Source organism: Aythya marila (assembly GCF_965140915.1).
Source record: "Aythya marila genome assembly, chromosome: 6".
Taxonomy (NCBI): domain Eukaryota; kingdom Metazoa; phylum Chordata; class Aves; order Anseriformes; family Anatidae; genus Aythya; species Aythya marila.
The window spans coordinates 8,959,655-8,984,430 of NC_139047.1; the positions used below are offsets into that span (position 1 = coordinate 8,959,655).

At 45.6% G+C, this 24,776-nt stretch overlaps 1 protein-coding gene across 28 annotated transcripts in view; it reads right to left on the bottom strand.

Annotated features, from left to right (window-relative positions):
• Nucleotides 1–24,776, bottom strand: part of LRRFIP1 (LRR binding FLII interacting protein 1) — a 100,059-nt gene that overhangs the window by 24,045 nt on the left and 51,238 nt on the right. For 14 of the 28 annotated variants that reach the window (XM_082763853.1, XM_082763857.1, XM_082763845.1 and 11 more), the window contains 11 exons: nt 23,521–23,568; nt 22,130–22,174; nt 21,561–21,611; nt 18,620–18,652; nt 17,651–17,698; nt 14,325–14,381; nt 11,460–11,540; nt 10,193–10,237; nt 9,192–9,257; nt 6,452–6,529; nt 267–299 (listed from right to left, as the gene is read on the bottom strand). In XM_082763853.1, the coding sequence (XP_082619979.1) occupies nt 267–299; nt 6,452–6,529; nt 9,192–9,257; nt 10,193–10,237; nt 11,460–11,540; nt 14,325–14,381; nt 17,651–17,698; nt 18,620–18,652; nt 21,561–21,611; nt 22,130–22,174; nt 23,521–23,568 (585 nt within the window). The remainder of the gene's footprint in view (nt 1–266; nt 300–6,451; nt 6,530–9,191; nt 9,258–10,192; nt 10,238–11,459; nt 11,541–14,324; nt 14,382–17,650; nt 17,699–18,619; nt 18,653–21,560; nt 21,612–22,129; nt 22,175–23,520; nt 23,569–24,776) is intronic. The other 14 variants (XM_082763852.1, XM_082763844.1, XM_082763846.1 and 11 more) reach the window with 5 other exon arrangements.

Here is a 24,776-nt window from a genome sequence, read left to right on the forward strand (position 1 = left end):
CCTACAAACAAAACCAGTATTCTCATGGCTTAGCCTAAAGCAACTTCAGTCGAGTGCTGCTGAATATTAGTTATAACTTCTGAACACACACACACACACACACACACAGGTTTAAAGTTCAATAAATGCAGTAGTAGAAGATCTGATAATTCAAAGTTTTGCCCCCACAGTAGGCTTCCTAGAAGATTTCTGTAAATTCACTGCAAGTTCTACCTACCTTAAAAAAAATATAAAAAAATCAGAGTAATTCACAAGATCCTTCTTACCTTCTCGAAGTCTTTTTCTGGCCTTTCCTCGATCTGTAAAACAGAGGTTCAGAAGGAATCATTAGATAATAAAGGACAGGAGAAGGTACAATGATATCAGAAGGGGAATTCCTAAAACCTTTCAGAGACTTTTCATTAGCAATCTCTATGTGCTCAAAAAGCAGCTAGCAATGTCCTAGCTAGCACTTCAGGGCATAAGCCAGGACGAATCACCACGAGTTCCCAAGCAGTACATCGCTCCCTGGAATATATGCATTGATGAAAACCTACGAGGTCTGTAAGATAAGACAGAGGAACACATTTTTCCTTATCTACATCACAGTATTTCAACATTAAGACAACAGTTATCTGTAGGTTATCAATGAAGGCATATAAATCCTACATGGATGTGAATGTAAACCTCCAAATCTTTTCCTTTACATAAGAACAACTGTATGCTATCTTTTTATTTATTTTTTTAATTTTTTTTTGAAAACTTAAAACCATGCCTCAACAGAACTTGAAATAGCAATTTACTCAAGTAGAGAAATCATACCATTGTTTAATTGAAGGCTGCAGAGACTTCCAGACCAAGACACCTTCTTGAAGCTGCAGTTTTATGGCCCTTAAATAAAATCAGCTACCTCTGAAACCTACCAGCAGCTCCTTCCCCCGTTCACAAAAGCAAAGCGTCAAGTTCAGTTTGAAGAACCATACTGAACCTGCACTGCTCCCAAAAGGAGAAGAAAAAAACTATGAAAAATGAAGTCTAAAGCTTAAGACTTCCACTGAGTGTTCTCTTCTTGTGTCAAAGAGCGACTCACTTCAAGCAAAGAGCCCAGCAACGCCGAGGCTGCAGAAACTGACCCTGAAGCCTCTATGTGGGACCGGTGCAAAGTCTAAATAAACAGCCAGTCTGTGACTTCGGCACTTCCCTGGAATTTACTGATTCAGAAGCTGGATCCTGTGCTAACACTGGCCAAGGAGAAATAAATCAGAGCCAAAGTGGGATTTAGGAGTACAGAAAGTTACCACGAAGCAAGACAACTTCAATGCTCAGAAGAGAGAGCAAAAACCACACGCAACCTGGGCATCCCTTCAAGATGTTTTCACAAAACACTTTTAAAAAACAAAAGGCTTACCCAGATTGAAAGCCTAAGAGCTAAGAAGAACAGTGGTTGTGAAACGACTGAAAAACCAACACGGATCTGCTCCAGAGGAAGGCAGGGCACTGCTGAGGTTAAGTTAACACGTTTCATTTGAAAGAACACTCAGAAACCTCCATCTCTTTCCAATCAATTAACATTCATCATTTTTTTTTCCCCTTTGAATTCTACAGAGCAATGTGTGGATGACCCTACTTGTCGTGTGTCACACTGCCCACAGGACCCTATTATTTCATGCCAGGCAGCTCCGCGGGGTGGATTTGGCAGCCTTCTGGCCCTGCCAAACACCAGGTGGCTGTTTTAACAAGAAAGTTGTGGCAGTGCAAACATTGGTGTGTTACTACAGAGCAGTGTACACACACACACACACACACACACACAGGCCTTTATATCCAGGAATTTATGCCCAGCCTTTTGCAAAGCCTGTGTTACGGGTTTAGGGCACAACTGCAAACACTTGCCTTCAATGATTTGTGGAATGTAGATGGAAAAATGTTTTTGATGAAGAAGAGAACAAATCTTGATATTATTTTAATTATCCATCACCTGAGTTAGAAAAAAGCTTCCATTTACAACAGGGAAAACATTAAAGTTACTGTTACATTACCACGCCCGTGAAGCCTGCTGCACCTTCACTGCAAAACAACCCCTAGCAGTTCCGAGGATGCAATCATTCAAAGGTATTAAGTGACTTTTAAAATTGGTGTGGTTTCAAAAAAATTCTAGGAGGTTTCATTTTCCCTGGTGATGCTCTGCTACACTCATCTATTTGGTGCCACGCAGCACCCCGAGCATTTCATTTTCTTCTCAGAGGAAGAACCACTGGTGATTTCTTTCAACGTTGATGTTTAAAAAATTGATCTGTTTTATATGAATGTTTTATATAGCTTTCATTCTGCTCTTTTTAAGATTAATGTAGTGATAGCATCGCTCCACTGAAGACAGAAATCTCTTTTTCAGCCACCAGAGGGAACCCCAGGTTTTCAGCCTTCAGCCACTCTCCGAGGAGCCCTGTGGCAGATGATCCAGCAAGAAATCAAAGAAAGTTCACAAAGAAATGTTTATTTTTATTTGAAGCCACACAAAATTACGGTCCAAAATGTTTACCTTCCGTATAAACATGCAATAAAGAATATTATGGCAATTACACTGAGAATAACCTCTCTGCTCTCATGGTACTAAGCGTAGCCCTTCATTCGTTTTCTGTGTCAAACTCTAAAAGACTAACAGAATACTTGCTAGAAGAGGAGAAATGAAGAGTAATTCAGCTAATGATACACAACCTTTAATCTAGAGAACATCGTCCTTCTGCATTACCTTCTTCCTTGCCAACAATGTGGGCACTTGGTACTTTGGTATATAAAAACAAAAGAAAAGGATGCAATTTTCAGAGGATCTCCAGCACACACAGCTTCGTTTTGGCAAGGGGACTAGGTTGCTCTTTGTAAAAATAACTACAATGGGATGAGTTCAGCCTCTTCTGAAAGTTTTTCAGGCTAAAAGCCGAGCCACGCTGCCGTCACGTCAGCACTATCAGAGGCTTACCGCAGCTGGAAACTTAACGAGAGCAGAATAATCCTACAAGTCTATATAAGGCTCTATCACCTATTTTTCCTAGATAATAAAAACATTTTAGCACAATGTTTTAAAAAGTATTTCTCCCTCCTCCACGGGCAGGTTAACCCTTGAGGCTCTTTGCCACCAGGGGATTACCCAGGTCACAATCCGACTCGAACACCTCCTGCAAAGTCCTGACACCCCGGGACAGTTCTGCATTGCATCCAGGAGAGAAAAAACATGAATCTTGAAGTCAAAGCAAGAGTCAGGACTCTAGAACACGTTGTCTAGCTTCCAGCGTCCTAAAGCAAGCTCGAGAGAAGCTAAATATGAGATTGCTGCTGCTGTGCGTGCTCCAGTACTGGAACAACATCAGTGCGTGGCTGCCGCTGTTCAGCTCCAGCGAGGATCTTGCTCAGAAAAGCAAGGTCTTTTTCGTGACATCTCTTTAAGATCGTTTCCTGCTCTTGAAATGAAAACTTAGCCCACACCAAAGACAAGTTATTGCAGTGGGTAGTGCTGAGCAGAGGCTGGTATCTGCAGGGATGGGAACTAAAAAAGCAGCACCGCAGGCAGCCCACACAATCACAGCTTCAGCCCTTCGGTCGGCTCGGCTGGGGCACCCAGCAGCACAGGGCTCCTGCGTGCTCTCCCAGTCGCAAGAGCCACCTTCACACCAGCAATAAGCCTTTAAAATCCTCCCTCCAGTGCTACAGGACACAAGCCTCATGTCAATCTTTACATTCTGGCTCTATCTCAAATACAGAAATGCTTGCTTTTTGCTACCAGCTTATTGATTTGAGGAAAAAAACCTCCAGCAGTTCGCATTAAAAAGCTCATCTCAGTAGCTCAGGCACAAAGTTCACCTCCACCTGTACAGGAGGGACTGATGCTGTTCTCAGTAGTCCTGAGATCTGCATTTAATAGCAAATATAATGCTTAAATATTAAACTTGACTCATCCATGTATCTGCTACAGGTGCAAAGGCAGCAGACAGCGATTACTGGTGGGAATAATGGGAAAAATGTTCAGGCACTGCACCAAAAATCAAACGTCAAAGTTGAGGCAGGTGTATTTACATCTTGTGTTTAAGCATCTTCCTGGCCTTTACTGTGCTATGAACAGCACAGCACAAACAGGAGCACAAGTCAGCAAAGCTGCGTGCAGCAGGTAGGACTCCTGCTCATCAAAAAGCTACCGTGACAGAGGGAGAAGCAGTTCTGGAAAAAAAAAAAAAGATTTAAGGGCTGGAGTGACAGGATATCACAGGCTTTAATCTAGAAAGTTAGGCTGACAAGTTCTTTGTTCTGTATATCTAATTTCTCACGACAGTTAATCAAGCTAGGGAACTGTTTGGTTTTGGTTTCATTTGTCCCATAGCACCCAAAACCACAAGAAAATCATTAACTTTCAGTGTTAAGCACTCCTAATTTTTATTACAGTACACAGAGTTTTTTTAAACTATCAAGTGACATAAGCTTGCTGGGAATCCAGCTTTTTCAACCCAACAGATACTCCCCTTTCCTTCCTCCTCCGCCAGCCCTTTAAGAAGTAAACTTGGAGTCAACTCTCTAAGCGTGTAAATGCCAGAGCATATCTAAAGCAGAACCACGAAAGCATATGGCTTGATATATCAAGGGAGGGAACAGCTCATTTTTATGGGCTGGCGATAATTAAATACTGCTACAGACCCAAACAATCACATTTTTCCGCTCAGAAGTTACCGTGGTTGCCCAAGGAGGTCTTTATTCTTCTAGGCAACCCGAGCAGATGACATTTTGGGACCGTGCGAGTGGCAGCGACACACTGCTAAGCCAGCTGAGAAGACAGGGCTCGGTTTCAGCACCCCGCTGCCAAGCCTGAGCACATCACTGGACCGAGGCACTGCTTAATGTAGGTGGAATAAATAAAAACGGGAGTCAAGAGGTGCTGCAATGACTTAGTGCACTAACTTGGAGGTGGCTTTGCAGTGAAGCTGTGGTGGCTGTAGGGTACCAGGTTCATTCTGCAGGAGGTGGCTCGGTGTCCCTACAGCCCTGTACCTTCGGGAGGATTGATGTCCCTGCAGCCCTGTGCCTTTCAGACCTGCTGACGTTAACGCTCTGCCGTGCTGACACAGCCGGCCTTCCCCACCCACGTGCGTGCAGCCAGGCCAAGTCGTAAGCAGAGAACGAGAGGACAAAATCCCCTACAGCTCCCAGAAGGGGCGAGCTGCGTTTTGTTCTCACCACAAGCAACCTGCACTCATGACTCAGGCTGAGCACAAAACACACGCAGTGGAAGCCAGCGTTAATGTAAAGGTACCCAAGCCTTATGCTTCAAGGTCTTTAATGAAATAAATCCCTGGTTATCCTAATTATTTTTTGCCTTGGGGATAACTGAAATTCAGTTTGCAAGGCCATTTAGGAAGAACTTCCGTGTTCTGCCTTGCGGTACAGCTGAAGATACAGACTGCAAGAACTCAGAGCTCCCTCAGACTCAGGGACTAATTAAAATATTGATTTATTTTTATCTCACCAGCTGCCACACGTTACCTGATAAAAATCAGGAAGAAAAAAAAAAATTAAAAAAGCAGCTGTAGCCTTGCCTTTAAGGAAGACGTCTGCACTTTTTTATCGGTTCCATTTGCTTTTGCTCAACCCAGTTTATTCAGCATGTTTCTCCCCCAGAAGGACGGGGCTCACTCGATGAGCTGAAGGCCTCCCTGCGCCCTGCCTGATGACAAACGTGATGGGGGACATCAGATACGAACTGCAGACCGGGTGTTACTGCAGAGGAACGCTCTGGATTTCCACGCTGCACCTTACCTTGCTGCATGCTGCCGTAGCTTCGGGTATCCAGATATTCCTCTTTAATTACTCCTCAAGGCACCATTTACAGCACTTAAGTTCCAGCCCCTCAGCAAAGCGAGCAGTGCAGTGGGATGTTATGACTAAAGAGGCGCTTTGTGCGTGTTAATTTATGGTATCGCCCTCTCCATCTTGGTATAGACCAGTTTACTGTAAGCTTTTTTACTGTGCCTGGTAAGCTGCAATCCAACAAACACGCTCAGGTCCAGCCTCCGGATAGCCCTGCAGCAACACCACCACACCAAAATACAGCTGAACGGAGAGAAACCTGAAGGCTGCAGGGAGATTTAGGGCTTCCTGATTTTCATAGCCAAGTGACATAGAGTCACCCATCAACAGTGTGCAAACTTTTGCGTAAAATGCTTGCCAATGTGCTTTAAGCTCAGTAATTTCTACACAAATACTGTGTTTTTACAGTAGAGGTACAATCCAGGTTCGTGTGACTGCTAATTTTTTAATTATTTTTTGAAATTTCTCATCTTGTTCATCCTTCATTGTCCCTAGCATAGCCTAGATAGCCCAATTAATACAGGCAGAAACAGTCTTATGAGCGACAGTGACCTCTTTGTACAGAAAAGACCTTGAAGAAGAGAAGTTAAGCAGTGTAGGAACAAAAGAAAATAGAGGAGCTCACCACAGGACTGGCTCGAGCAGAGCTGGCTCTTGAGGATGCCCGAGATCCTGACCCAAGGTAGCAGCTGTACTCTGAAGGCTGCCGCAGGTGAACCAGGAACAGCAAGCAGAGAAGAGAGAAAAGAATTAGGATTGGGAAAGGAAGCAAGAGAGGATTGCATCTGAAGTTAGTTACGAAAACGGTTACATGCAGCTGAACAAAGGAAGAGCAGTTAAAGGTCAGAGAACAGACACTTCAGATGTTATTTTAAAAAATAAGGCAAGCAGTACTTCTAGTTGATGAACCCAGTAAAGAGCTTTGATTTAATATAAGAAATGGCAGAACACAGAGTAATTTTTATTTAAATATCTTAAGACAGCAGTCACAAATCAGAAACCTCTCAATTGCTACACAAAAGGCTCGATCCTACCACTCTGCAGGAGCGTCGAGGCTCTCCGGTGAGCCTTCTTCAACATTGCACACACAAAAGAAATCTATGCTCCAAAAGCCAAAGCCAAAACCACCTCATCTACGTGGTGCTTAGAGTCCAAACGGAGCCCATCGCAGGGGCTGAACGCCCTCCTGACCGTGCAGCACCTGCAGCCCCTCTCTGCTGCCATTTTAAGCCTTTCAGGCCAGTATCCGAGCAGCTGAGCTGGGGCTGACAAGGGCAAGGAACGCGTACACACTGCTCTGCTTCCTAAGGTCACAACGCCGTGGCAGCAGAGAAGGGAAATGAAAGTTTAAAGCATCAGAGACACGGCCCTGGGACTTAGCGTGGCAGTAGGTTTAGAACCACTCCCTGCGTGTTCACAGGCCTCGGAGCAGCAGCTTCGCACTCAACCTTGTACTGAAACGTATTTTATAGAAAAATGCAGGAGCTTGTATGAAGTTTGATTCATTCAGAACAGATACGAGTTAAAGAAGCCACTGGATGTTTACCAGACAGGTTATTTTTCCTATTAGTACTACCTCAAGGCAGTTGTGACCAGAGCCTTTGCAAAGGGCCACGTTGCTGCACCAAAACTTGTGCAGAACCTGGCACGGAGACAAGGAAGGAGGCAGCTCGGGGCCAGGAGCAAGCACGAGGAACTCCTCAGCAGCTTCAGCTGTGCTGCTGATGACCTCGGTGAATTTATTTCAGTCATTTGTGTCTGGGATATGAGAACACTGCAATCTGAAGACCTCTCTGACTGTTTATACGTGTGTACTCTTACCCTTTTTTTTCGGGTTTCTTCCATTGAGCTATGTGGCCGCTGTGGGAATCCCCCAAAACTCCCCAGCTGCCCTGAGACACCCAGGCCCCCACCAGCTACTGGAGGACTGATTTCAGCATCTTTAACCACGCTAAGAAAGTGGCTCATATAAATGAAAATTAAGCTTGCAGTACCAATAAGTGATACCAGAGGAAGCAGGACATAAAACCGGCTCCAGCGCAGCCACCAGCTCGGTTCCTGCCACTGGAACAGGCCGGAGGGTGACCCAGCCCCATCCTCAGCTGTCCTGCATCCACTGACATCAGCTCCTCAGCTGCTGAGCTTCACATCGGAGCTGAGAATAAGCAAAATTTAGCACTACATCCCACAAGTCACCCCTTTTTTCCAAATCAGAGCCAATTCAACTCGAAGCCCCTCTTTGCCCCCTTCAAAGCCACGAGCTTGTGACCTTACAAAAGCCACAGGCAGCACTGCAGCTGTGACGGGGCCATTCCCTTGGAGGCCAAAACCTGGTGGTCCAGCTCTTCCTCGGGCAGGCACCAGACACTGGAAGAGGCTGCGCCGCGCCCGGGCTCCCGAGCATCCTTTCTGCAGCCTTCCCTGCTCAGCTCACTGACAGGGGCTGGGAAAAAGCCTTCAAACAGCTCTCGGGCTCAGAGCCCGCTGTAAATGATTTCTCCCCAAAGCAGAAGCGAATCGTCTGGGCCTCTGAGAGACTTGTGGAAAACACGGGAAGACAGCCCGTACAAACAGAGGATTACAACCAGCTCGGCACGGTGTTAACCAGCAAATTCACAGGACTGCAGGCTGCCAGAGCAGCCCAAACAGATAATTATCAATGGGTTTCACAAGACAGCCAGAAACACAAACGAGGCAGTGCTGGGAACCAAAAAGCCACGCGAAGCTTGAGGGCAGCAGCAGGATGCACGGCACAGCTCAGGAACCTGGGGCTCAGGGAGCGTTCTTCAAAGTTGGTTTCCTCCTCCACACTAATATAATTGTAATTTTTTTTTAATTATTATTTTTCAATTAAATTAACATCACCGCTTTGTTCTGGGGGCTTTTTGCTGTTCGGGTCTTGGTGGTTCGTTTTACATCCCTCTGGGATATAAAGCCCAGTGACAAGAGCAAGCCGGCCGTACGCTCACACGGCTCCTGCACTTCACCTTAATGAAGCGGCACTGGGGAACCCCTTCCTTTTTTAACCTACATAAATCCCCCTCTGCAGAAGACAAAGTTGCAGAGAGGGAAGGGACTTTCCGGGCTCTTTCTAAGGTATTTTATCAGGAAATGAAGCAAAAAGGCAGAGCTGAGCTGCCCTGGCTGCCGGGGCTGGGCTCTGCCTGTGCTATCTGGAGCCAGTCTCAGAGCGGCGTGGGTCAGGATTTAGGATTTGATGGTAACAGTGCTCGTTCCTACAGCAGGCTACGATCTGTCACAGGCCATCTGAAATGCTCTCAGCCCAGAAAAAGTCTGCGTTCTGGTAAAAACGGGTTAATGGAGGACAGAGACACGACAACAGGGAAATGCAGAAAACAGCTTACAGCACGAGAACTAGAGGCACTATACCGACGGCTCCCACTGTAAACGCTCTCGTCATACACAGACGCCTACAACCAAAAGACAGAGTCAGAGCAGGAGTGGAAGACCTACTTTTGGGTTTTGCAAACTCACAAGGTGCAGGGCACGGGGAAACGAAGGGCACGGGCAAGTACGGGGACGTCGCCCACACGCAAGCACGAGCAGCATGCAAGCGAAGAACTGGCGGAGCTGTGCCAGGCACGTGCAAACCCCCCGTGCCCCCCACCCATCGCCCCCTCATGCATTTCCAGCAGCTCCCCCACTCGCCGCTTCAACTGGTAACCTTCCCTCCGACCAAACCGGCGACATCAATTCTTAAATGGCTGAAGCGGGTTTGATTTGCGTTTCTGGGGGCTTGTAAAATGTGGGAAAAACTTATGCCAGATGAACCCCACTTCGTAGCCAATTTCCCCAATTAATCTAAAGGGAGGAAGGTGCATGATGCATATTCCCAGACAGCCGCCCACCTCCAGTTTACCCTGCAAGTGTCTGGCTCGGGAAACACAGAGGGAGGAGGAAATTCTGCCCTTAAGTGGTGAGAATTGAAACGAGCTTCTCTCGGCTTTGAAGTTTGCACAAGAACAGTGGAATTTGGAAGTTTTGAAGCAGACTGTTGTCAGCTGCTACCCCAGCAGGAAGAATTGATGTTGCCTCTCTCTGGCCTGCTCCTGCTTGCCCCGGGTAGTATGCCAACACGAAGATGAAGGTCTCCATCCAAAGAGAGGTCAGCAGGAGCATCACACACCCCTGGGCACTGCTTGCACAACGCCAACAGGGGTCAAAGGAAAGGGTCAGCAAGCCCCCGTCTGTACAAACAGCATGGCACGCGTGCACTCGGGTGGATCAGACAGGTGGCACCAGTGTGGAAAACATGGGTCCAACGAGAACGACAGAGGTTACAACGAAGGCATGGCTGAAGGCGAGCGGCTTCAGCGCTTGTGTTTAGAGCAGGAGCACCACAAACCCTGTAACTTCTGGCTGGCAGGGCATCGCTGTACAGCAAGGAGGGCTGAGGAAGACAAGTACAAAACTGGTTTTTTGCATAGAAAATGGAACAGAAAACAGGAGGCCTAGAGCAGAATTAACAAGCCTGGCAGAAGACTAGGATTAAAACACTGCAGCAGAAGGAAACCCGGTATAAAGAATGTTAGTCAGCTGTGCCATAAAGGCATTAGATCTCATCTCGCACAGACTAAGAATACCAAGCAGACGTGTGTTTCCTACAGGAAGGGAGGACACCACGGTATACAGAAACACAAGAGCGCGATTTCATTGTAGGTTAAGTTGTTATCATCTCCGACACATTTGTGTGCAGCAGACAGGGTGTTTCTCCTCACTTCAACCAAGGGCAGAAAAAGAGCTACGTGCACAGACGGAAAGGTTTAAAGATACATATTTTAAAGATCACCTCTTGCAGATTTTGTTATTAAACCAAAGGGCAGAGAAGACCCAAGTTGCTCCGGACCAAGTGACGGATACTCAGCTCAGCACACCACACCCCAAGTGATTTGTTAGTGCTCATCTCTTGCAAGCTGCAGGGATTTAGGTCGGAAAGCACACACGGTGCTGTAAGTAGGTGCAGGCAATACTCCAGCAGCAGTGCCCAGCTTGTAGGGGCACGTTCCCACAAGCCACCCCAGTCCCATGCCAGTGGGGACCCCATGGTGAGCTTGGGGACACCATGGACCTGAGTCCAAGATCCCCTGTCCCACCAGGCAGGACAGGTTGCATGGGCCCCAGCCATGTGCAGAGGACAATCCAACCTCTATGGGGACTTTAAAGCTTTGGGGTTTTCTTCCAGCTGTCTGTGACTTGCTTGCTCGACCCATCTTAAAGGCCTTAAGCTTGCCTGGCAGGCAAGGTGAGCAGAGCAGTTGCCCCAGATCGAATAAGGAACTTGCGTCAATTTAGATTTCCCTTATTTTTTTCCAGCCCAATTTATTTAGGCCAAAAGCAAGCAAAGTAACTGCAGGAAAGGGAGGAGCACCAAAGGAAAACTGTCTGCCCCTTTGTAAATGGCTTTCCATTACTCGCTCCAACCTTAAACAAAAGGTCTTCTTCAGTTTGGGGATTTCTTTTTTTTTTTTTTTTGGTTGTCGAAGTTTTGCTAAGAAGAGCTACAAAGACGCTTAACAACTGGTCCAGATTTGCTCCTAACTACGAGAGGTTGTATTATCCAAATGAAATCACAACAAGAAGTCCAGGCCAAGCAAAACCAGGGGGCAACAGACCAAATTTCCATTTTGGGAGGAAGGCTGAGATGTGGAAGCATAGCCAGGGTTGTGGAGGCCAAGGTCGGGATAGTAGGAAGCCTGCATTGACGACAAGCAAAAAAAAATCAGAACTCAGTAACACGAAGGGCTTCAACCTCCTTTAAGTGGGGAGCAAAAAGTACATGAGGAGCTTATAAACAGCAAGAAGTCAGTCCTCACTGATGCAAGAAGATAAATGCATTAAGGAAATTGCATTAAAGGTATGAGGAGATGTGAAAACCATGTGCCCTTTCCATTTGTACAGCAGAGATTTCTTTCCAACAGACAGAGCCTTCCTCCAGCCCTACAGTACCTTATGCACAGGATACCTGGCTGATTTGTCTTCCATCGAAGGGTTCAAAGCCTTGAGCTCCTTCCTCCCTCCCACCACTGCAGCCCCTAAGACAACGTGCTGTAAGGGGATGGTCTGGGGGGGCTTAAAAGATGGGCCATGTTCTCCAAAACATGGATGGAGCTCGTTGTGAGTTGAGCCAAGTGGAGGGGTGTTTAGCAGCATACTTCCAACGCCTGTTTGACTTCCAGTGCCTGTCTGACACCACCTGTTTTTACAAGGCACTGGGAACGTTATCTGTCAGGCATCATTCATTCTGGCTGCACCATACCTAAAAAAATAGCAGGTTTCTGCTTTACAGGATTTTTTTAGGCAGCAATATGCCATGAACAACTTACATTGCCTTAAACATCCATTTTTAAGGTGCACAGATATTCACATTTGCAAACCAAGGACTGTTTTCGGCGAGCCCTGACCGACCCCAGCAGCAGTACTGGAGACAAAGCAGACATCAGCCCCGCTTCCAAACGTGGGAACTGCAGCAAGCTAAAGAAACCTCTTCCCTCTTGCTGCTGGATGTCTGTCACTGCTGGCAAACAGATGTGTGGATTAAACGCTACACCTGCAGGTGAACAGGGAGGATGGGTAACTGGCCAGCCTCGAAAAGCTAAATCTCTTCCTACCCCATTATTCTTCCTGCAGAGCAAGGCTTTCACTCAGAAGAAATCTGAGCACGTTGTCCTGAGCTTAAAGAAATGATTTTCATTCCTGCCTAGCGAGCCTGTAACCTATGCACAGGGTGTTGTTCACTTCCAAGGAATGAACCTGCCATCCGGCAAGCCCTGGGTACAAAGGCAGCCCGACTGCCAGGCACACGTTGCTCCCTTTTCCTAGAAGGTTGGGAACAGCGGTGACAGCAGGCTCAGCGATTCCCAGACTCTGAAGCTCTGCCTCTTCTCAGCTTTTCTGTTGTCACTACGTCAATCTTCAGTTAGGTCTGGGGCTTTTGGAGAGAGCAGTCCTAAAGGTGAATGTCAGCCAGACCAGCAACATCTGGTTTGGGATTTCCAGCTATTCCAAGTCACCTCTAAACTCTTGTTCACCTTCTAAATGAAGATTAATCTGAAATACACTTAGTAATGAAAACAAGGAGGTAACGATGCTGCCATAATTCTGCTCTACGTACAGTTAAGCCTCCACGCTTCAAACCCTAATGCCAAGAGGATTTTAAATTATTTCAGTGGAAAGCAACCCACTTCTTTTCCCTGGATGACTTTCCTACAGACATTTTGCTCTTGAGCAGGACGCAGAGCTCTGGAGTATGTCACCAAGGAGTAAGAGCATCGTTTGTCAGAAGCACTGCAGAATAAAGTTCCTTCAACTCAAACAGGTCAGCAAGAGTGCCAACAGCAGGACACGCTGCTTTCTTAGGAGCTTAAGCAACACTATTTCATTTTCTCTCAGCCACATGCACAAGCTAAATGCACAAAACCGTATGGAAGCACAAACTAAATGGCCATAAAGCACACGGTCCCGTTTCACTATTTATACAAGCGCCCGTGTAACTTCACCAAGCAACCCACTGAAACCTGCTGAGACACTTAGCTAAAGGAAGCCTTATAAAAGCAGTTTATTTCCCCCTGAACACCGAGCTTCAGTCTGCATATCCTTAATATTGCTTTAAAAGCCTTGATAACGTAAAGACCAACAGGCTCCATACTGTAGCCAGGCAAAAAGCCCAGAGCAGTTCCCCTTCCTGCACCCAAAGGGGCTCTGCTTGAAACAGCACCTTGAAGGGTTTTGCCCATCAGCTGACATTTGACAGAGCAGGACAATCAGTCCCTGTAATTGCCACAAAACCCTTGTGCTGGAACAGAAGGGAACGCCGTGAGCCACGGGCGTGCACACAATGGAGTTAATCATTAAGCTTTTGTCACGGGAATATTTCTGGAAATGAAGCCCGTCAGCGGTGCACAGCTAAGCAGGAACACCACCACTGGCTGGCCACCTCCGGGGGAGCTGCCAGAAACCCTAGAATGAGGTTTATAAAGGAAAAAAAAAGTCTTGTGTTAAGCAAACTTCACATAAACAACATGAATTTGGGGAAAATGTTAAAGCCCAAGTGCTCTGTGCATGCGCAGTACTCCCCGTGGCTTGGGAGCCCCAGTGCTGGAGCACGATTTGGGCATGTTGCAGGAGCTGGGAAAGTCACAGCACACGGAAACCCTGTGTGCCAGGGTCATATATTCAAAATATTGAAATATTGCTGGCAATCACATTTGGGTGAGGCTGAACTGTGACACGTTAGGCAATGCCAGCTTCCAAGTCCTATTTGTGCCAAACTCAGACACTTCCCGCCCCACTCATGGCCTAATTTTGCTGGTTTTTATTTTTAAAACAGCTTCTTGCTGCACCTCTGCGCCTGAAATTGCAAAAGCCACAACACGCAAGACAGGCAAAACCTGCTTTACCACAGAAAAGAATTTGCTAATTAGATTTAATCCCATTAAACAGCGCGATAGATTGTATAGCAACAGAAATCAGCTACTAACCCTGCTAGATTTTCTACTCTGGGACGATCCGTACGCGTCTTCCTCATAACCATTAGTCTGTCGTGGAAAAAAAGGAAAAGGAAAAAAAAAAAGAGAAGAAACTGATGCAGACCCCAAAGCCAGGTTTTTGTGATAACCATCGTTTACGAGGGGCAAAGGCAGGGACAGAGCTTTTCAAAGATACACCAGGAACAGGAGAAGTGCAGATCTAGGTCATGCTTTCAAACACGAGGATATGGACATTTGTGTCTGTCGCTATCTGTAAGCCAGCCAAAAATGTCAAGGATACTCCTGCTTGCCTTTTTTGACCCTTTTTTTCTTCTTGTTAAGAGAAATTTCTGCTTCCCTTGTTATTACAGCTCTGTAACACCTGTACCTCTTCAATCTCTTTGGGGAAGGGAACGCAGGATGAAAAGGGAACATTAGGGATGAGAGGATAATAAAATACATTTAAAACTGTAGTTACTAATACCTCTGGCAGCTGAGCAACTCGAAAGCATCAGATTATAGCTAAAAACTTAATTTTAAGTTTATATGATAAAGAAACTCAGTTTAGGAGACACACGATGCTACGTGAAATCTCCTTTTAGCTTTCCCAAATCACATCAAAGGGGGGTTAATTTTCCATCTGCCATGTGCCAGCATTTTGTATGGCAACCCACAGACCACCAAGGGGTTTTAGCTGGTTCAGCTGTCCCCTGCCACGCTCAGCAGCCTGTTTTGTTGTCATATGTGATCTTTCTCTGAACACAGAAGACACAAACGTGCTCAGGAGGAGTGATTTACAAGCAGGGCTGGGTATTTCAAGTCAATAAGAGCAGGGCAGCAGGTTGGGAATAAAAAATAAAAATAAAAATCAATACAATGCAGATTGTTCTTAGTCTGGAAACACGTTTGAAGAAGTGATTATAGACTCAAAATACCTCAACAGATAGCATTAAGAGCTCAGATTTCCCAGCCAAGTCCCCATCCTGGTATCACTAAACAACAAAACCTGGTTTATTGAACATTAAAAATTTGCAAGTTCTCCGTGATGTTGTGTTTTCTTTGTTTAAAGTGGAAATTTGATTGGAATTTCTATTCCAAGTTAAACTTGAGTCTAAATTGTATTGCATTCCTGAAATGAAAGCCCACTAAGCCAATTATGAGCCAATTTTCAAGCAATACATATAAATCATATGCTACACAGTGGCTTTCATGAAAGAATTAAACAAGTTTAGAAAGCCCCTGAGATGCAAGCTCATAAGACAAGGTCTGGGCAAAGCTTAGGATTCTCCACTGAAATGCAATGTTGGTATCACAAATGGAGGGCCACTGCCCAGTTTCCATCTTTCAACAGTCTGGAAACACTACCAGCCATCCTACACAGCCTTTCCTGGCTTTATCACCTTCTTCAGGCTCCACCAATCTGTCTAACGCTTTCCTAAAAATGGTTAAAACAGTGCCTCAGGTGCTGAAGGCAAGGATCCCAGCCCCACGTGGGCTGATGACCACCGCTGTTCCTTTTGTTACTACACCGACGAATGAAGTTCATCTTTTTTTTCAACAAGGCAATCTTGACCAAATGTAACCCCTTGGATCATTATCTGAATGACTGCTATGCACGACTCCCTAGTTAACATTAGGGTATTTAATTCCCCAGTTCGTAAGATGTTTCTCATTTATTCCTACCATTCTTCACTTTTGGCAAGTTGTCTCCCACTCGCCATCAGTATTTTTTTATCCCAGCCTTGCAGGAAGCCCCCTTTACTCCCTGAATGTAGACAAGTAGGCACTACGGACTCCCAGAGAACCGATTTCCCCTTTAAAACTCCATGATGCTGTCTTAGAAGAGATCAGAGGAGATCCCTTCCAGCTGTCACTGTTTTCAGCAGGATTATTTTTCAACTAACTGCATTTCTTTTACAAGAACTTGGTCTTGGCAAACGTTTTGCTCAAGAATGTTAGGCAGAAGCATACCACAAGCCTTGCAGTCACGTTGTAGTCTCATCCAGCGCTCTTCCTTTATGCCCTTAGATAATTCCCTTGCTTAGGGAAATTATGTTGAATTGACATGATTCATTTTTCACAAATCCAGGTTAAGTGCCTACCACTTCATGAGACACTTCTAAACGTATCTAATTTAATTTGCCCCATTATCCTTTACATTTTAAACTGAAGCTCCCCAGTTCAGGTCATTTCCTTTATTTCCTTCGCCACTATGACCACCGTCCCCTCCTCTCCAGCTCAGATTTTTGAAGGCAAATGCTCCAGATGTAGCATTTCAGACAAGCTCTGCAAGGTGAGCTTTATCAGATCTTGCTAACCTTTGTACTATGCTATACTAACATGCTAAATATCTGATCAGAACCTTTATGAAGACCGAAACAAATAGGGTGGCAAACTGGGGAGGCCGAAATATTCTGTTTTATTTGCTGTCATTTCAGAACTATGCAACCGGCCCTAATAAATGTGCATTTGACCCTACTAAATGTGCAGTGCTTTAGGTGCAGCTGCCAGTAAGGTACTGCTGGTACAAAGAATTACCTTCAGATTGCCTTAGAAACACTAGTGCTGCTCACCAGCCTACAATAAACTAAGGAAGTGTCAAAGTGTCTCTGCACTGAAGGAAAGCATGTAATTACAGTAATTGCCCTTGGAAACAGGCAGCTGAATTCTCTTGGTATTTCATCATCTCAGCAGACAGCACCTACCTGGCTGAAAGCGCTGCCGCTCGCCATGTGCTGTGCTGAACAGTTAACATCCCGATCTGAAAGGCGCTCCGAGACCTGTTCTGACACAAGGCGCTACTGACGGTGAGACAAAGGCAGCATTTAAGCAAGCTGCCTCAGCCTCCTGAATATCATTTCCTCAGTTCAAGCTTCAGCACTCCTACCAGACGTAGCATACGTCGAATCTGAAAATGTGCTCTTGAAGTATTGCTGAACTACTAGTTACACAAATGTTGTTATAATTCAGGGCTAACCTCTTACTTTGAGACATGAAAAACATTACTACTCCTTAGATGAAAAGATGCAGCCTCTATTATATGTATTTTTCTAGCAATATTACTTATTTCAGTGCTATGTTAAAGCTCGAGTTTGGTTTTGAGTTTTCCAAGAGGCTCTTTAGGTACAACACCAAGATCAGTGTTGGGATTATGCTACATTTTGTGGATAAAGAGATTCTTGGTATTCATGCAGACCCAACCAGGCCTTGAGTTACACCGTATCCTTGACATTAGGCTGGGGAGCTCTAAGAGCCAACATGCTTGCACATATCCTCTGGTCCCATACACATTTACGTTGTGTATGTAAAAACCTCAGACAGACGGTTGAGATACATACTGCTTTGGAGTAGTTCTTCCTTTTGGTCCTCTCATTCTCTAATCCAGCCTGCAGTGAGATTAAGAATGCAGGGTGAAAAGATCAATGAATTTATGTGCACACATCCAGAGCCAGGCATGCATACCACCGAGCAAAACCATCAGCCCAATACTCCTCCAGCTCTGCAGAGCATGGCTCAGTAAGCACATGTGAAAAAAATCAAATCTCAACTCAAACGACCGGTTATTAACAGGTATTGTTAAAAGTGATGATAGTACCGTTAAATTTAGTAGCCACAGTTAAAATTATTCATGCTTGATGGGTTAAGTCAATTAATTGAGCTACCAGCTGTCTATACTTACTACATCAATAGATCCATGCAAAATCCAAATGTGTTTGAACTATTTTTGTATATAGGTCACTCAAACAGATTCATTGCATCTCTAATCTGAAATAGGGCAGGGAATGAAGGAGAGTAAAAAAAAAAAAAAAAAGCTAGAGAGCCTATAAAACTGCTCTCCAGGCTGCTTTCTGCAGAAACAGAGACCTCCGTTTCAACACGGTACTGACACAAGACAGCACTGCTAACACTAGGAGGACATTTAAAGATCTGAGCTTCAAGTCCCCATCTTCATCCTGGTCCTCCAGGAGTCAGATCTGTGCTAGGAGGTTTCTGAGGGTTCTCTCTTTTTGGGTTTATGCTGACATAAATCTAGACAGAGCCAGTCAGATGATGGACAGAGTAACAGAGAAATAAAAGCTTCTGTCTTGTCTTATGATAACTACTGAACTGGACTTGATTCAGATCTCCCTGTTGAAGGGGGTGTGTGCATCCCAATGGTAGGCAAAGGGTCTTCCCACTGGGACCACAAACTGCCTCAGGATCATTTTGGAGCATCCCTTATCTTATGTGAGCTGTCACAGTTGAGGTTAGTTCCTTCTTGGCAATTAGTTTTTAAACACACGCTGCAACTTTCAGACTAATCTCACCACTGGATAGGCGCTGGCATACTCCAACTGAGACTGTCAAGGCATGGGAGGAAAACAAAACATCAGAAGGCAAGGGAAAACACTAAAGCAAGCGGTGGCAATCAACCCCCTCCACCCCCCTACAAGAACAGCAAGAACAGAGATTTAAATCCCACATAAGTAATTCTGATAACTCCGGACTTCTTGCACAAAGCCAGAAGTCAGGAACTTTGTCAAGTGGCCAAAACAGGGCAACATGCAAAAGCTCCATCACAAGTGACTAATTGCAGCAATATTTCACGCTGGATAGCCTCGCACAAGAGAGACAGCCAGCTGAGAAGTGGGAAAACAAGGACACTTGCAGTGGAAAAGTGACTGAAGAAAACCAGTGTCTTGACAAACACAGGATGATGATGTCATCATCACCTCGCACTTATTCCAGGAGAAAACTCAGAATAAAACCCAGGCAGGTTAGCAGGGAGGTAAAGTTGCATATAAAAATGTGTGTTGCCCCATCTCATGAGAGCTTTCCGTACAGAACACAGCCATTGCTTCGAGGAGTAACTCCTAATGCTCCCAGCCTCACAGTGACCCGGGGTGCCACGGGCACAGGATCTATTTTCAGAAAGTGGAAGCCTTGCAGACCAACTACAGTGGCATCCCGCGACTAAGGAAGTAGTCTTCAAATGTCCAGAAAAGAAGCGTGTAGTTTTATAAACCCTTTGTGGACACCACACAGCAGTTTCTGGGGCTTTCTTCATGCTCAAATAGCTCAGAAGTCCTCAGAGGTGATTTGTAGTAGTAGTTCAATTTTTTTTTTTTGCTTTGTTTTAAACAAAGTAGGAGCCACACCTTCACGAGTTAAGCACAGATGTGGTCAAACTTAAAATAAGCTACTGTGTATCCGTATTAGGGAAATAATGTCACTTAATTGTGAGTAAAAGAACCAAATGAAGTGTGAGGGTAGATTTCAGTTTCAACTAAACATGCTACTTCCTTTCTCCTACAATCCCAGTGACATTTGGACATCAGGGAAGGAAGTCTTCAGTTATCCCAGCTCCTGCCAAAACTCCTCCCGTGCGTGCCCAAGACGTCAGATGTCTTGCACAGCAATATTCAGTGTGCTGCTTTCCGAGGGTAGGGGGGCGTCTGTGCAGCATCATGTGAAATACCAGGCTGTCAAGCTTCAGCCAGATGGGTCTGTCAGAAAAGGACATTCTCTGCAAAAATATTGGGTATTTATGGGCCATCTCCTAAGCCAGCTGAAGAGCCTTGTTCAGCAGAAGAGCAGTGGTTAGCATGGCCCGAAGGCACGCTGACAGCTCCAGGAAAAGCATCAGAAAAGCTCCGTCAAGGCACGGTTGGGAACAGAGTGCGGGGCTTCTGCTGCTTAAATGTATGAAAACAAAAGGCAGGGGCAGGATTGAACCATCAAAATGCATCAAAGGGATCCCCAGTGGCTTTCCACGAAGACAAGCAGTCTTTCAGATGAACACAGTGCCAAAGTGCTTGCATTATACCCCGTGAAGGGGGACACAGCTCCAGCCAGGGTTGAACAAACTTACATCATAGTCACCTTCTGAATATAAAAAATGAAATTTTATCTGATCTAGCATTTTTTTCTCCCCCAAACGTGTCCAAATTTAAGTAAAATAAACATTGGTTTTCAAGGTCAGCCGTAAAGATAAGCTTTCCTTTGTTGAATCTTTCCAATTTTAAGTCACCTTCTCTCAGCACTCGACCAAGTTTTCCATCTTAAAGAATCACAATTTTCACAGCACTTCTTAAGTAGTAATAAGGAAAAAGGGAAGAAGGCAACAAAAAAAAAATTTAAATAGCTATCATGCTATCTTACAGTGACATACATTAAGAATCAGGAAGCGCTGACCAGCCTCTACAGTAGCAATAATTTATTTTTCCATCTTCCAAAACTCTTTCAGAAGCCCAAGAGGCATTCCACTTAACACTGGAAATACTTTGTCTAGGAAAAAAAGGGGTACTTCTAGCCTAGATAACTATTAACAGGAGTTTTAAAGAGAAAAAATAGATGAATTTTATGAAAAATAAAACCTCCACAGAAGCCAGAAGCCAAGGACAATAAACAGAGACCTTGCTGTGAACGATACAGGTCTTGCTTGCTCCACAAAATACAGCTGACCATCCAGCCTAAACCATGTAACCAGTACTATTGGTGGATTAGGAACACCAACAGAAGCTCGAGTTATTCTCAAACACAGCTGGTTTAGGCCCAAATCGCTCTGTAATGAGCTAGAAGCAGCTGATTCACATTGAGAAGCGCCGAGCACTTCCTCCACGGTGTTACTAGCGGTTGTTTCTGTTGTGTTGCTACCAAACACTGCTCCAGACCACCAACACACGCTGCCCCAACAGCATTAGCTGGTCAGAATTAAACTGCTTAAATTACCTCCACAATTGCAAGAGCTGATTATGTAAAAATCTTAACTCTAGCACGTGTAAGGACAAGCACTGTGCTGGTATTTTGAGAAAAAGCATTTGAAGTTTTTTTCCAGATTAGCACCGGGTGCTCTCCCTCCGCACAGCTCAGCTCAGGGCTGCTTCCCAAATTCTCAGTATCAACAAACAAGTAGGGGAGTTTCCACGGTGCACACAAAAAATAGCAGCCCAGAGCGTAATTTTGGCTGAGGACTTCCTGCGGCACTTGGCGAGCAGCAGTAACCAGAAGGGTATCTGCAGTCACACGCTTTGCTTGTGTTCCTCATCAGTGAATGCAAACCTGAGAGATCCCCTGGTTCAAAGAATTACTGGCCAAAATATTTTTGAGAAACACATGCACATTGAACATGGACAGTGGCATGAGCTTGGAAGGAAGATGTTTTCAATGAGTTGAGAAAAAAAAAAGCAGAATAACCGCTCTGGTGGTACAGGAGGCCAGCACCGTCGATACACACGCATGCAGACTGAAATTGTACAATTTACCAACCCTCAGGCTTCCACGGCTACCCACTGACATGCGCTCATCTTCATCCGAAGCCTAGCAAAAGAAAGTATAAAGACAAGAAACCAATGAAAAGAACAGAAATAACAGGCAGGGATGTAAATGCGGGTGGCTTTGATGGGACAGAAGGACAGAAAAGGCTTAAAGAATAAATATCTAATAAAAGAATTTTGTTAAGCTACGAGCAAAAACTAAATGAAATCACACCCTGCCCAAGAAACATTACCAAGCATTTTACTACAGGGTGAATTATGGATTTGCTTGGCCATTCCTTGTTCTGTGTTCTTGGCCACAGCTGAATAAATTTACATTACACCCTCCAAGCAGGTTGTCTCCCCCACCTCCCTTGCCCCCCCTTTTATTCTCATGCATTTGCAAAAGCTCCTCGGAGTGGCTGGGGAGAGGGCAGAGCAGCCAGGAAGTGGTTTTTGGTGGTTTATTCAGCTAGGGGGGAAGGGGATGCTCTATTTTTTTCCTTCTAAAAGGAACTGCCTTATATACGTCTGTTTACTTCAGGGGAAACGTTTAGCTGCAAAGCAAAAGCAAATACTAACCGAGGCATTTCTTCGGGCTCTACGGGAGTAACGCTCACTGTCTTCCTACCGAGGCAGCAGAGAAAAACAAAAAGTGAAGTGTTGAAAGGACAGACACACCGACACAGAGCCTTCAGAAAGACACAGGGAAGCTCAGAGCGTTTAGGAGTCAGGAAGGTTAAGCCACATAATAGAAGGTGACACCTTGTCACATCCCAAAAGCCCTTTTCCCTTCGTGGTGACCCCAGCTTTCTTCCGTTCCCTTTTATTTCACTGTATGCTTCTGTTACATTTGCAGGCAACCTATGCAGGGACTTATTTGCATCTCAGAAATCTGTTTACACGATCGAGTGCATTCCCCTGCATCTGGGAATCGGGGTAGTCGCAGGGCCCTTGTAATTAAGCTTTCTGCTTTACAGCCCTTCAAAACCTGGGAAGTGCTGTAGCATAGCGCTGTAAAGGCTGTGGCATTTGCTGCCTGTCAGTAAATTAATTTTACATGGAATTCTTGAACAGTGGTAGGAAACGGGAGGAGAAAGTTTCAGCATTATAATTAAGGGTTCTCACGTCTGAACTGATTTCTAAGCCAGGGAATTACTAGTAGCAGGGAGCTAAGCTCACCCAACGAGGGTTTGAAGAGACTTAGCGGCTTATCTGCGAGACTGCAGCATCTTCAGGTTGCTCCTTGTGACAGCAGGTTTCAGGAAGGCATGCACCAAACCAGCATTAATGCTGGCTAATTAGCAAGGCTCTCAGGGCCTTTGAAAGTTTTCCTCCCCGCTGGAAGCGAGCTGCTCTGTTTTGCCTTTTTCAGCATGTGCAATTCACCCGGCATCACTGGTAAGCAATGCCATGAACTTCAGACACGCCAAGTCAAGGCCTTCATCCCTGTTCCTTCATCCCACATCAGGGCTGGTAAGAAGTCAGATGGTGCTAACAGCCAAGTCTATACCTGAGCTGCTAAGCCAACTCCTGCGGGACCAGCAAAAGCCAGCGTTGCCACAGGTCACAGCTCTGGAGAGCACCCGGAGCAATAAGTACGAGGATGACTGAAGCAGCACGGATAAAATTTGCCCAACATTTAACCAAAGACAGATTTGAAGAGACTCACACTGTAGCAAACCCCACAAGAAATAGAATGAGTACACACACTCCTTGTGTGAGGGGCTTTAGGGGGTCTGTAGGCCAACCTTCAGGTGGCAGGGTCTGGACAGAGGTCTGGAAGAAGCGATGGCTCTGCCCAAACCCTTCCCCTGGTTAGGCCACGTTTCAGGTACTGAACCAAAATCTTTGTGCTAAGGGAGGAGTTCACGCTTCCAGTGTATGGAAACACCGACTGGGGGGGTTCACACTAGCAACCGTACAAGCGTTCAACACGTAAAAGCTGGTTAACCACGTCGATCGAGGCCTACCATCCACTGCTCGATGTCGCCCCATTTAGTATCCAGACCATAATATTTCTACAGACAGAAAAAGGGAGAAACAGAATTTAGATGAGAAAGGCAGCTACTGACATCGAGACGTGCATTGCCAGGGGATTCACACACACACACTGCACAGCCATGCCAGGGACACAGGGCCAAGGCCCAAGGCCCGCCATGCAGCACATGCTACAGGAAAAGCTTCGAGGCAGAGGGGTGTTCACGGGACATCTTCTTACTTCTCAGCAGGGCAAAAACCCCAAAAACAGCACTATGGGGAAAGGAGCAAAGGGTGTAATGAGTCCTGAGGCCCTGACCCACTTAAGTCAAGACTCATTAGGAGGGAGCTGAGCACGGAACACTTTCAGGAGGAAAAAACGCTGTCAGATCGTGTTTACCACACAGATTTGCCAAACAGGGAAGACAAGGTGAATGAAATGCAACTAATCTCGGTGCATTCTTCCTCGCTGTTTTCAGAACTGCCCAGATCTCCTTTTTGTCCACCTTTCCATCACCGTGGCAGCAGCACTACCAGCAGTGATGGCAGCACAGGACCCTCTAGAGCTCTGCGCATTTCAGCACCGAGTGCCCTAAGTTTTCCTAGCAGCATCTTTCTTCTGAGCTGCTTCTCAGGTCGTGTTTTCTCGGCATCACGTTTGGAACTTCCCACTGAACTTGCATTTCCACCAGACAGCCACTTGTTCAGGATCAACGAGTTGAACAGGCCTTTTCTTCCGCCCCAAACCCGTACTTGGACTGCAGTCTGGGGAAGTTTGCATTCCTGATGGGAACTGTAACCCCGGTGTGCGAAGGAACAGCACCGGGCTGGAGCACAGTCACCAGCTGGAAATCCTGCTTAAGGAAGTACAGCACGTGTCTAGGAACAGTTCACGTTATGCATTTCGTGTACCTGTGGAAAAAACAAGCCTGTACTTGCCTGCTTTCTTAGAGGCTTGAGGAGGCAGGAGCAGCAGCAGTTAAACCTTAAGCAACAACCTAAACTCAGGATCTTGTTCTGGTTTATGCTCTGTAGTTAGCTCTCGCTCAATGGTATTAATGCAATTTGACTTTCACTCCTCAAAATAACTATTTATTAAAAAACGAGAAGAAACATCTGAGCACTTTATGCACTTTTATATTGCATCAGCTTATTCCTACTTTGGAGTTCTTCCTCGTTAGGCAGCAAAATGATTTTCATTTAAGGCCATCTTCATTTTCATTCTGACAGCCTGAAGGGAAGGAAGCTG